The 12,533-nt window shown below is 41.8% G+C and overlaps 1 protein-coding gene across 2 annotated transcripts; it reads right to left on the reverse strand.

Moving 5' to 3' along the window:
* Positions 1-354: 354 nt before the first annotated feature.
* LOC135497334 (glucose transporter type 1-like) lies at positions 355-12,458 on the reverse strand. 2 transcript variants are annotated; one of them, XM_064787151.1, is made up of 11 exons: positions 12,214-12,458; positions 9,379-9,477; positions 8,309-8,469; positions 7,791-7,915; positions 6,987-7,157; positions 5,492-5,688; positions 4,706-4,804; positions 3,936-4,148; positions 3,296-3,371; positions 2,196-2,323; positions 355-1,734 (listed from the first exon to the last, which is right to left on the reverse strand). In XM_064787151.1, exons 1-11 carry the CDS (start codon positions 12,370-12,372, stop codon positions 1,555-1,557), a joined length of 1,608 nt encoding a protein of 535 aa, XP_064643221.1. In that variant the 5' UTR covers positions 12,373-12,458; the 3' UTR covers positions 355-1,554. The 2 variants fall into 2 exon arrangements, with proteins under 2 accessions (XP_064643221.1, XP_064643222.1); XM_064787152.1 differs by lacking the exon at positions 12,214-12,458 and adding an exon at positions 9,822-11,163.
* Positions 12,459-12,533: the final 75 nt, after the last annotated feature.

The raw sequence follows: 12,533 nt of genomic DNA on the forward strand, positions 1-12,533 counted from the left end.
TCAGGGAATGCGGTACCTGGCCCTATGTCTTGTTATCAAATAGGCCGCTTCTGGTTTCCAATAGCGATTTCTGTCCAATCTCGAATCCTGTGTTTGCGGGCAGTCACAAGGTACCTTCCACAAAATTGATTATGCTTGATTGTAATTTCTTAGTTTTGGAACCCAGAATCCCATCATTCTGGGGCAATCTCAGCACCCCAAGAAGACTGTTTCCCCCTCATGAATTAGGTTTTAAAGGAAGTTGACTGATTGAAACAAAAATGTCTCTACCCGTGTTCCTTGGTTGTGACATTGTCCTGCCAGGAGACAGATTGCACATCAAAAAATGAAAAAATCAAAACAGAGCCGTAATCTATAAATGTATTCACTTGTTCTTAATACTAATATATAAAAAGTAATAGAGATTATTATTTTATATACATGTATTTAACACAGGTTAAAGTGTCCATGCATTGATCAATGCCAATGTTCCATTATAGAGATGATGGAGAATTCCCATCATAGATACATGGATGGAAGCCACAGGTTCGTCTGCCATGGGCTATCATTAATCTGTGGATGGAATCCACTGTAATTTTGACGGGCCTTCAAAGAATTTATATTAGAATTGGTGAACTATACATATTTTCCAAAATTTGAAGACTGTTACTCAAATGAGTCAGTGGGCCTATGACAGAACACTGTTACTCAAATGAGTCAGTGGGCCTATGACGGAACACTGTTACTTAAATGAGTCAGTGGGCCTATGACGGAACACTGTTACTTAAATGAGTCAGTGGGCCTATGACGGAACACTGTTACATAAATGAGTCAGTGGGCCTATGACGGAACACTGTTACTTAAATGAGTCAGTGGGCCTATGACGGAACACTGTTACTTAAATGAGTCAGTGGGCCTATGACGGAACACTGTTACTTAAATGAGTCAGTGGGCCTATGACGGAACACTGTTACTCAAATGAGTCAGTGGGCCTATGACGGAACACTGTTACTCAAATGAGTCAGTGGGCCTATGACGGAACACTGTTACTCAAATGAGTCAGTGGGCCTATGACGGAACACTGTTACTTAAATGAGTCAGTGGGCCTATGACGGAACACTGTCACTTAAATGAGTCAGTGGGCCTATGACGGAACACTGTCACTTAAATGAGTCAGTGGGCCTATGATGGAATACCCATCAACAGATGGTCCACAGGCCATCATAGAATCTTTGATTGGATCCAAGTGTAAAACATAGTTGCCTGACCATAACCGCTGAATTCATAATGAGGCGCCGTAGGTGCATAGTGCATTTACACTGTACACTGCGGTTCATTGTGACCTAGATGTTTTAGAATAATCATAACAGATGCATGCATGAACCCATCAATCATCCATGCAAGGACACCGTTACTTTTTCCTAATCAATGTTCCCAATCAAATGTAGTTGGGCATAATTTGTATGAAGTATTCTGACAGATTTTTCTTCATTGTCACAACGCCTTGAGATTTTTCCCGAAATGTTCCCGTACCCATACGAGAAATGGTTTGATCGTACATGTTACAACTATCACTCAATCATCATGATTTTGAAACGTTTTATATCCTGTTGGTTCTCTCATATTGTTACGGAATGTCAGCGATATCTCTTGAATTGTCTTATTTTTCGTCTCGGGGACTTTACAATACGTGAAGATCCAGAAAACGGCCAGCAATACGGAGAACGGTATGAACGTGTAATTGCCGAGACCTTTCTGTAATGGTGAGAAAAAGACAATGTTAATTTCACTGTTAGATGACGAAGATGGGGCACAACATCCCAACCGCAGGGGGTAACTGCCCACAGACATATTCGGGCCCTTTTGGGACGAAAAGGGGCATTCTACCACAATAACTGCTCCCCAGATGTCACCAACAAATGAGTTTTTCATGCATATTTGGGCCCTTTTGGGAGGTGTTCTACCCCCCCCCCCCCCCCCCCCACCCCCCTACAGAGAGCCTACTGCAAACATCATTTGAATTTTTTTTTAAAGTAGCAACTGGGACGTAGGAATAGGATTTCAAGTACGAAGGATTCTTGTTACAGGAGAGGTTAAAACCTTGAAAAAAAAAACTTGAAAAAATCGTAACCTCTGTCATGGAGAATGGCACATCAAGGTGAGCTAATAGTGAGTTTCGGCATTTGCGAAAAGTCCCAAATCTACGGTACACCTACCTGCATCCATCGGAACCCCAAACCTATCACAAATGCTCCGAACCAGTTACACATGACAGCGAGACTCATTGCTGTGCCCCGCGGCCCCTGTGGGAACAGCTCTGCCACCATGAGCCATGGTATGGACCCTAGGAGAAAAAAGAAGCGGTTATAATACATGTACAGTTTAACCTCTCTATAAAGGACACCCTTAGGACAGACAAACGCTGCCCTTGACAGAGAGGTTTGATGATTACAGAAATCAAACTTAAGAGAAATAGCTGCTTCTAGACCAAACCAGTGACCTTATTGGAGGGTGAATTGCTTAGGCAATGTTACAGAGGTGTCTGCTAAGGGAGGTTCCACTGTTCCCCAATAGCATCCCGCGAAGTTACTATTTATAGCTCACAAGATCATTTGCATAAGATATTGATGACGTTTTAGTCACGTGACAGGCGGACATCGACACTTATTTCTACGGATTTGAGCTTATTTCAAAGTCAATTATCTTTGACCCTGCATTGTTTTTAGCATGAATGATACCATAGAGTCAGAGAGAGAAATATTCAGAACAATTATGTAGTATTTCCAACACTCGGACATGTGCCAGATTGAATCTAACTGCCCTAGTTAGAAAGCCTGAATCCATTACGAAACCGCATATTTGTCCGACATTGACTGTAATTTAGCGATGGGGAAATAGAGGGCAGCAGCTGCAGTGACGTCATCTTCGCGGAATGCTATTTCACAAAAACTTCTCTTGCACTCGCTTGATTGCAAATGGTTAAAAAGGCCATTTTGAGCACTTTTCGATGCATAAAACTCGCAAATATCTCGTTTTCATGACACACTACATACAATTCTTGAGATACATTTACCATAATTATTATCGAAATGACAATTATATTACACTCTTTGAAAGATCTACATGTATTTTGATGTATCACTACGCCACTGTGATCAGGTTAATTGATATGCGTAGATGTACAGGTCCGAGTTGTTAGGGCAAAATATATCGCAGTCCTGTGAACCAACCAACCTCAACAGCAAACCTTGTCCCAGACTGCGATATTGCAACGATTGCATGTTAACCATGTCTGAGAATTTCTGACCTGACCCACCTGGTCCTATTGCAAACATCATCATAAATCCGATGGTAAAAATTATCGCGATGTAGGTGAATGGCGGCCATTGCTCCTGGAGAAGAAAGAAACCATCAAAATTTATAAGAAGCGAAAGTTTATGCATTTCACTGTCGGGAAGGATTCTGGGTTTTTTATCTTATCAGATCTTAGTCTCATTTTTATCATATCAAATCTTAAATGTATTTTATCATGTCAAATCTTAGGCGGTTCTATAGCTCAAATTGTGCTCAGTTTTTAATCAATTATTTCAATCACAATTATGACAGGGAGTTTTTTTCTAGGAAAGTGGTAAAACTATTCGTCAAATATCCAAAATCAATTTTTTGGTTAGGATAAATGGAAAATCTGACCTATATTGTAAACCAGGAACTATTCACGGCCATTTTATTTCACAATTTTGTTAAATTTCAACTTTTTGCGTACCTATATTCAGCATATTGACCACCCTCAAACAGTATTTTCAATTAGACTTTCTTTCTTGCAACCGTCTATTTTTCTGTTTATCGATAAACGCGAAAACCATCGCGAAATTTTTGCGATTATACGTTATTGTGAAAACACAAAAATAAAAGTCGCATGAATATTTCTGGGTTTACAGTATCTGTTCCAGCCTTACCTTCCATAAAAACGAGACTGTGATGAGAACGCTGAAAACCCACATTCCAGCGAGACCATAAAGATGGAGTGTCCGTCGACCGGCGCGGTCCATCAGGATGACGGAGATAAACGTCATGACTACATTGACACCTGCGACTCCGATAGTCCCGTAGATGGCGTTCTCCAACGTCAACCCAGCTGACTCAAAGAGTGCCGTGGAATAAAATATAACCTGACGATAAAAAAATGGTAGAGATTGGTTAAAGGATCAATGGGATTATTAAGGTCGTTATTACCAAGCTGTCAGCTGCCAACTGGAGTCACCGTCCATTCTACAGTAGCAGTTCCCATCATTGAATAACGCATGAAATGGAAAAATTCTAAAACTGACTGAATTCCCACGCAATTCTGATTCCGGGATTGGACCCAAATGAGGCCTCCATGCAGAGATCATTTTGTGTGGGTTGATGCATGGTGGTCCACTGCCTGGAGCTGTGGATCAACACGAAGACGTCGTTATGTTAGCACTCGATTACCGCGCTAATGTGACGACAATAGAAATGATGTTGCGTCTTAATAGAGGGTTGGCAATAAGTCCGAACTTGGTGTGCACTCATGTAAAGTAAAAAGCCACTTGCTCCTATTAATACTATAAATCAAAGTGATAGGTTCACAATGAAACAGCCTGTAGATAAGCAGCCTAATAGGCCTATGTTTTCCTTTCCTTAGACCACCATTACGACATTTAGATGCTGTAGCATAGGCCTGCATAAAAAATAAACAACTTACTGCGTTAATGCCTGAGAACTGTTGTGAGAACTGTAGGACAACACTGATGATAGTCGGCCACTTCAGATAGCTAATGGTAAATAGATCACAGCACGTCACCTGAAAATGGATGAGAGATCCCTCCATTATCTGTTTTGACAGGTAGAACACACCACCAGAAGACAACACTGATGATGGTTGGCCACTTGAGGTAGCTGATGGTGAATAGATCACACCAGGACACATGAAAATGGCGGAGTGATACCTCCACTATCCCTTTGATGTCCTTCATTGCATCAGTCCAGATGATAATTGTGAAAGTGGCAGGGTTAACTGGCTAAAATAGTTCTCCTCAAAAGAGTTATGATATTTGGGCAGTTATCTCTCCATGCATTATATGAAAACAACACAGTGAAGACCATTTGTGGCTGACTAGTACATATTGCCTTGAATGTGTCTACTGTCAGGACTGACATGAGAAATACGACGATATATCGGGAATGACGTCGGCATTAAAGCATCCTGCATGATGTCGTGCAACGTCATTTGACGTAGTGACGTCATCATCGGTCTTGCGGCCATGCAGCATGCAGCATGAACATTTTTATGTTTACATTGCTGGCAAGGGTATTGTTTGCGCTATCATTACGAAATCCGTATGGGCCCTGAAACAGTATCCGTCTCGCTGCGCCATCTATCAGGATGTATGGGAAGGTCAGCTTCCTCATCGGTGCCCAACCACAGTAGAACGCAACAAACCTACCGTAGAGGATCAAGGAAAAGAATATCAAGCAGTAAAAATCTCACCTTTGTGTCATTTTTGGAACTTTCAAACTCTGCTTGTATTTCTGCGACGTCCTCGTGTACGTTCAATGAACCTCGTAGAGATACCAAGGCTTCTTTAGCCTTGACCGTGTCGTCTTTGGTGATTATGAGGTAGCGGGGAGTCTCTGGGCAGAATGGTAATGTCACGAGTTGGATTGCGGCAGGGATGAGACTGAAACCTATCAGAAAGTTGTGCGATAATCATCTCGTTTACCCTTTCGTTGGCAAATTCTCATACACATATACCCATTTTCGACCCCCCTCCCCCCAGCAGGTGGAGTAGTGACTCCCTCCTTCACAATTTCTGATGCACAATCAGAAAGAGCTTGGCTTAAATTTCATATTTCAAGGTCAGAATTTCAGCTGAAAGTTCACCCTGAGCAGAATTCTGGGGGGCTAACATCTTTAATCCATACTTGATGTTGATATCACTGATCCCTGGCTGGTGTTCCTTGGAGGGGGTCATTTTCAACCCTTTTCCCTTCAACTCTTTCCCTACCAGGGGTTGTGAAGTGTACCGCACCCCTGGCCCACCCCCAGTATAGACCTGGGTGGCTGGGTCCCAACTTGGATTGGGAAAGGTTTCATTGTAATAGCTACCAATATCAGGGAGGTCTTCTTGAATCGAGTGCAGTGCTGCTACCTTGTTTCTCCAGGTGTAACTAACAACTTATATTATGGACTATCGATGAGGATAATTTGGCGGTACAGATTACCGCAGGTCAATAGGCCCTTTGCCAGATACGCGTCTACCACCTAGTGCAGGGAAAACAAACTACAGTACAACCTCTCAATTGCGGACCCCCATGGGACTGGGCATTGGTGTCTGTAATGTAGAGGTGTCCTTAATAGGGAGGTTATGCCGTTATTGTCCAAAGTGGATTCTTGTGTATGAACACGGGGGTCAGGAAGCCTACATATTCCATATTCCATTTAGTTTTAGATATTGACTTTTTAATATTAATATTATGCGAACTTGAAATTAATATCATACGAACTTGAAATTAATTCATTGTTATACCTTATGGCATTTCTAGTGGAGGTCATATTAATTGATATAAGCAGGTTGTGTTCGTACGCTACCTACTACATAGACAGCGTACATCCTTATAGTTGTATAGAAGCATTTGATTGAGCATGTACTGCATGCATAGTACAGTAAAAGTTAAAGTTAAAGTTTCGGGTTTATAGTCTGATATCAACTACGATATAGGTTATCATCTGACTTTCAGTTTAACCCCGTTCTGTCCTGAAACCTTTCAGTAGACCTCAGATGAGCTGCTCAACCAGCGCTTTAATCTGTGCATTTCTGACCGGTACCCATCTATGTACCTGGGTGCAGGGAGGCAAGTGAGACAGAGAGACCAGCCTACAGTCTCACGCCGACAGTGGGGATCGAACCCGGGACCTCTTGACCGCTGGTCGAGAGTCCAAGCCGCTACACCACAGCGAAAGACGTAAATTTCTGTTGACATACCGATCAGATATGGCCACCTGTCCGCCGTTCCCAAGATCTGGGTCAAACCAAGAATCTGCGCTATCATGATGGCCGTCACAATGGCAAATTGATTGATGGTACCGGCTGCACCGCGGAGCTCGACCGGTGCGATCTCTGAGAGGTAAAGAGGGGCGATACCTGTGTTAATACCTGAAAGACACAAAGAAATGGGATTCCGTCAAATCAAGGTATATATAAATATTTCAAATAAAGTTATAAATTATTGAAAAATTATTTGTTGAATATGAGGCTTTTTACTCAACTAAAAAAGATTTTTTGATGATTTATCATTTTTTCCTATTTCATAAAAATGATCATAGCTTTGTCATCCAACAGATTTGTCAATGCACAGCCATTTATAAGGTAATGCTGTACAATTATAGCGGCAGTACAAGTATTGCCCTGTAGAAAATAGCTGACAGTGCACATTATTGCACACACAGAGGTTACAATTTTACTCGGGCCATAAGTGTACCACCTCTCCTTATGTTACCCTCATTAAGGCAAGAGCTCAGATGAATCTTTGCACCACTTTACCTTACTATTAAACAGCTTGATACCAGAGTAGAACAAGAATAAGAAATACAGTAGAACCTCCTCTAGCCGACACCTCTCTATTAAGAACAATCTCTCTATTGAGGACAATGCATTTCATCCCAAATTCGTCCTTTCCATATAAGTTGACCTCTGTTATGAGGACACCTCTCAATAAAGGGCAGTATCTGTCTGTCCCAAGAGTGTCCTTAATAGTGAGGTTCTACAAAATCAATAAACATGCCGTACCGCAAGACACTCCGACGATAAACCTTCCAGCGATCAACATCTCGTACGACCCAGCGACCTTGCTCAAGGACATCAATAGGACAGCAGCAACCAACACCACGTTATTGAGGAGCATGGTACCCTTTCTGAAAGGGCATGGAAAATATGGTGTTAATGGGAGAGTATAGGCAGGAGCCAGGAGGTCACATAGGGGGTCTTTGGTTGACTAGTATGCACAGTTTGGGGACTGGGCCATGTTTGGTTCGATCCAGCAATATTCCCCGTGGTCACAGGAATTTATATCATCGGTCTTCCATAGACTGTTCAGGCATGAAGACTTTTGATGAACCGTCACAGTGAGTTGGGGGAGTCCCCTAGTGGCGACTTTATGTAACTGAAAGTCTCATCCAGCTGCTACCTATAGTCTGCCTTTAACAACCATTTTTAACTTTTGATATTTTGAACAACTTTTATCAGGGGTTTCATGTATAATATTTAGTATATCAAGCTTGAATTTTTTTACAAATAGGCCACCCTACCTTCCGAGGCGGTCGGCGAAGTATCCAAAGACCACGCCTCCGATCATGCCACCCAAGCAGAATATCGACACGATGGCCGACCACAGCCATGTGATAGAGTCTGCGGAGAAACCCTTCCCGTCACGGGCAAACTGTGTTTGGTTAATGAATGATTCAAGAACCTGAAAAACATAAAATCAGGGATGCAAAAGGCCAGGGCCAAGGGATAAAGAGATTCAGGATGGAATCTCTAGAAACGTTGTCAATCTACTCTGGGAATGTGCACTGGCTGGAACACTGAGTTTTTGGTTTTCAATGCACTTCAAGGAGACAAATTTTGAACTCCCCCTCAATTCAGTTGACATAACTTTAAATGGTGTGTAAAAAAAAGTAAAGTTTGTTTATTATAGTGTCACCCCTAATGAAAGGGCCAGCCAGCTTTTTGGCTTATGAGACACTCTTCACTTCCAAACTCCTATCTCTAATGCCAGGCGCCTGGCGAGAAGGCAGTTTGTACCCTATGTTTAACTAGCTGGTGGCTAACCAACCAGCCGCATCGGAAAGAGGTTACCAGCGGGCCTCGAACCTTCGACCTTCCGTTCACGAGGCGGGCGCCTTAACCACTAGGCCATCGAGATCGGTGTGTGATCGGTGTGTATCTGGCGTAATTGAGTCTTGGTGTTTTCTCTGGGCATGCGAAGGGATGGTTTTGACAAAGTTTATTTGGATGCTGACCAGTTATGCGTTTAACCCAGAACAAAATGCTTTTGGCAATGTTCAAAAGTTAGCTTTAAGGGCATCTGACATGCTCTGAGTGTGCACATTCGTTTTATTTGGGCCCTGGTTTGTTTTTGTCAAAATGGTCCATTCCTTCAAGCAGAAGAGAACGTGGTAAAATATATACAGTAGAACCTCTCTATTAAGGACACCCTCGGGACTGAAAAGTACTGTCCTGATTAGAGAGGTGTCCTGATTAGAGAGGTTAAATTGAATGGTAACAACCACTTTGGGACCAAAACTAGTGTACTTAATAGATAGGGTGTCCTTATTAGAGAGGTGTCTAAGGGAGGTTCTACTGTAATCAAACTTACACTCTCTGGTGGATTGACGACTCCGATGTGATAACCATACTGGAAGGATGTTCCCACGACACAGGCAAGGATGGCACATGCTAGCCGGCCAGTCATACCCTAAAGGAGAAATGATATCATGTCAAACTAATGGTGGTATCGACAGACAGAAATCAAATTGACAAATGTGACCCGTCACAGCAAAACCTGGAGGACGTTGCTCGGAGCTCGGCAGGTTGTTCTGCCCCGTTTTGCTGTGAGGTCACTGTACCCATGAAATCTGGTGGTTATGCAGATAGATTTTTTCAATAAAGCGACATTGAATGGCATTAGACTTAGAGACTACGTACAACCCCAAATCTTCTCCCAAGTACTGAGTAGCCCATCAAGTAAAAGTTTAATAAATTGCACATCTTATTAAACTCGTAACTTCCAGATGACCCCCCCTCGAAAAGATGACTCACCTTACTGTACATACACATGGCGTCACAAGATGACCAGCAGAAACACCATATGGCCAGACCTCAACCCACAAACCAACTCCTTTGGACACTCAAAGTTACATTGAGCAAAATTCTACTCAATTTCACGTTCAAATATTCCAAAACTTTTCACAGTATTATCCAAATCATGATCAGGTTTTATCCAAAATATAAGTAAACGACTGCACACACAGGCCTATGCACCACAATATGCTCCTCTACAGATGAGTACATGTCGATATTGTAAGCAATTCAAATAATAGGCCTACATATTGTAGGCCTAGACAGAAAGCTGACAGCTGTTCAAGCAAATAATGAACTTAAATAATAATGATAATAATAGTGTGTTCTTAAATAGCGCTTTCACTGTAATATCTACTGACATACTGTCTCAAAGCACATTACCATCGCACACATTATCATCTAGCCTGTCCTGAAACCTTTCTGGAAATCAAGGGCAGCCACAATCAAGCGCACACAAGGACATTTCAGGCCTAGCAAGTTAAGTTATTGAAAATGCTATGTCATCACTTCCAGCAAACCCAATTTATTTTAAATTTTGTTCAAATCTCAGCTAAGTGTATACAAAAGACCTTTAACAAATCGACTACACTGTTACTGATGCAGTGTCAACCCTGGGGAATGACCTAGATTTATCGAGCATTCCATGTGCCTCTGCCTACAAGTGGCTGGTGCACAAAATCAGAAAAGCCTGTTGTTTACTTATACGTCGTCAGATAGAATTTACATTGAATAGGTTGAGTCATCAATTTCATGAGATGGATTATGTGTTATCTGATTTGACAATTACCAGAAACTCGACACAACAAAGCTCTTTCAAAGAAGAAATACTGTTGGCCGTGATCGTGTAAGCTTACGTACACGTACAGAGGAAAATTTAAGCCTTTTTGTTTTTGTGTGGCGGCTACCCTTACTATATTGGCCTGTAAATACTCTAGATTCATTGATATAAGACCAGTTCTAGATATTCATTTCAAGCTAGATATTGTGCACATGGGCTTTGGGTGACATTGGGCTTGTTGTATTTGGATAGGCAATGGATTTGCGACACCAAGTTTTCTGATGGTCAAGACGTCATCTCCCGGCATGGCCTTTATTTCCATTTCATAATAAGTAATCCACCGGTCTTATATCAGCAACAATAGAGTAAATACTACGTAGAATTATACATATTTGACTTAGTTGCACTCAGGTACCATCTCATCCCTTGAGTAGGTGACATTCACAATATTTTTCATTCCCCAAGCAAAACTTATTAATTCCAAAATTATAAAAGTCAATGACCCTGTGCAAAAGTGACTTTTTAAAAGTATCAAACAAAAAAATTGGTGTCCACATGAAGACATGATATTGATAAAGTGCATTGCCTGACTCGTTCTAATTAAAAGCCACAAAAAACAATATGATTGCGGAAGAATGGCAACAATCTAAAGTGGCACGAGTTCAAAACGAGTCGAAGGGCAAGTAGGGCAAATGTGCAGAGGACATGACATTAAGATAACTTAAATAAACTTCATTCAAGACCTGCACCATATACCTGATCACCTAAGTGAGTGACATAAGTGGTTTTTATAGTTTATATGTGATAAGAAAGTGGAAAGAAAATTGGAAGGAAATAACAAAGACATGCAAGATTGTCAAACAATTTGTATGTTCCCCAAGCCTTTGTTGAAACCTGCAAGATTACAATAGTGCATGTACAGTACAACCTCTCTAAGGACACCCTCGGGACTGACAATTGCTGTCCTTAATAGAGAGGTGTCCTGATTAAAGAGGTCAAATTGAATGGAAATAACCAATTTGGGACCAAAACTAGTGTCCTTAATAGAGAGGTGTCCGCTAATGGAGGTTCCACTGTACACGCAATAAGCCAATCCGCTGTAAAAGTATTTTTGACGATCAGTACTTCATTGGAGATGCGATTACCTGTGTTGGGGGAGGGGGATCTGCAGGTTGCCCTTAGGCCTTACCAATGCCGGTTCCAACAATTTGCTACAATACAAACACACGGAAAATCTTCTAATCAAGACAGTTTTAATTTTCGAGCAGTTTTTACCTAATGTCATGAGAACCCCCTGACCTACGGGAGTTCAGATATTGCTATGAATGAGCATGTAGGATCATGATTATCAGGCCTACACCTAGAATTCTTGTTTGGGGCTCTCACTTACAAGACTTAGGCAGTAGGCCAAATATACCAGTAACAGTGCGAGGGGACAGGCCATTTTGGCTAACTCACGCTGCCTGTCGCCAGAGTGTCACAAGATCTGAAGATGACAGTCAATGACAGTCACATGAACTAAGTGAAAAATGTGAAAGGTCTTCGTCATAAAAAGTGGATTTTCATACAAACCGTGGCTTTTTCATCGCTGCCGCCGCTTTGGTTCCTAAGCAGGGGTGATGTGTCAGAAGGATCAATATTGACATTTGCATCAGGTTCCCGTACGACCCCCCAGGACAGGGTTCTTGACGTTTGAGGGGGGTTGCCAGGAATATCAGGGCCGTCGTCCATTTTGACCAGATCATGTGACACTAAGTCTTGTTCTACGACTTCCGCAATATAATTTTTTGTACACCAGAATACACATACCAATGCACAAGACAATATTTGCTATGCGCCAGACTAATAATTTCGTGATGAGCTAAATCATAAAAATTTGTGCATGTATTTCT

The sequence above is a fragment of the Lineus longissimus genome, chromosome 12 (assembly GCF_910592395.1).
Source record: "Lineus longissimus chromosome 12, tnLinLong1.2, whole genome shotgun sequence".
NCBI lineage: Eukaryota > Metazoa > Nemertea > Pilidiophora > Heteronemertea > Lineidae > Lineus > Lineus longissimus.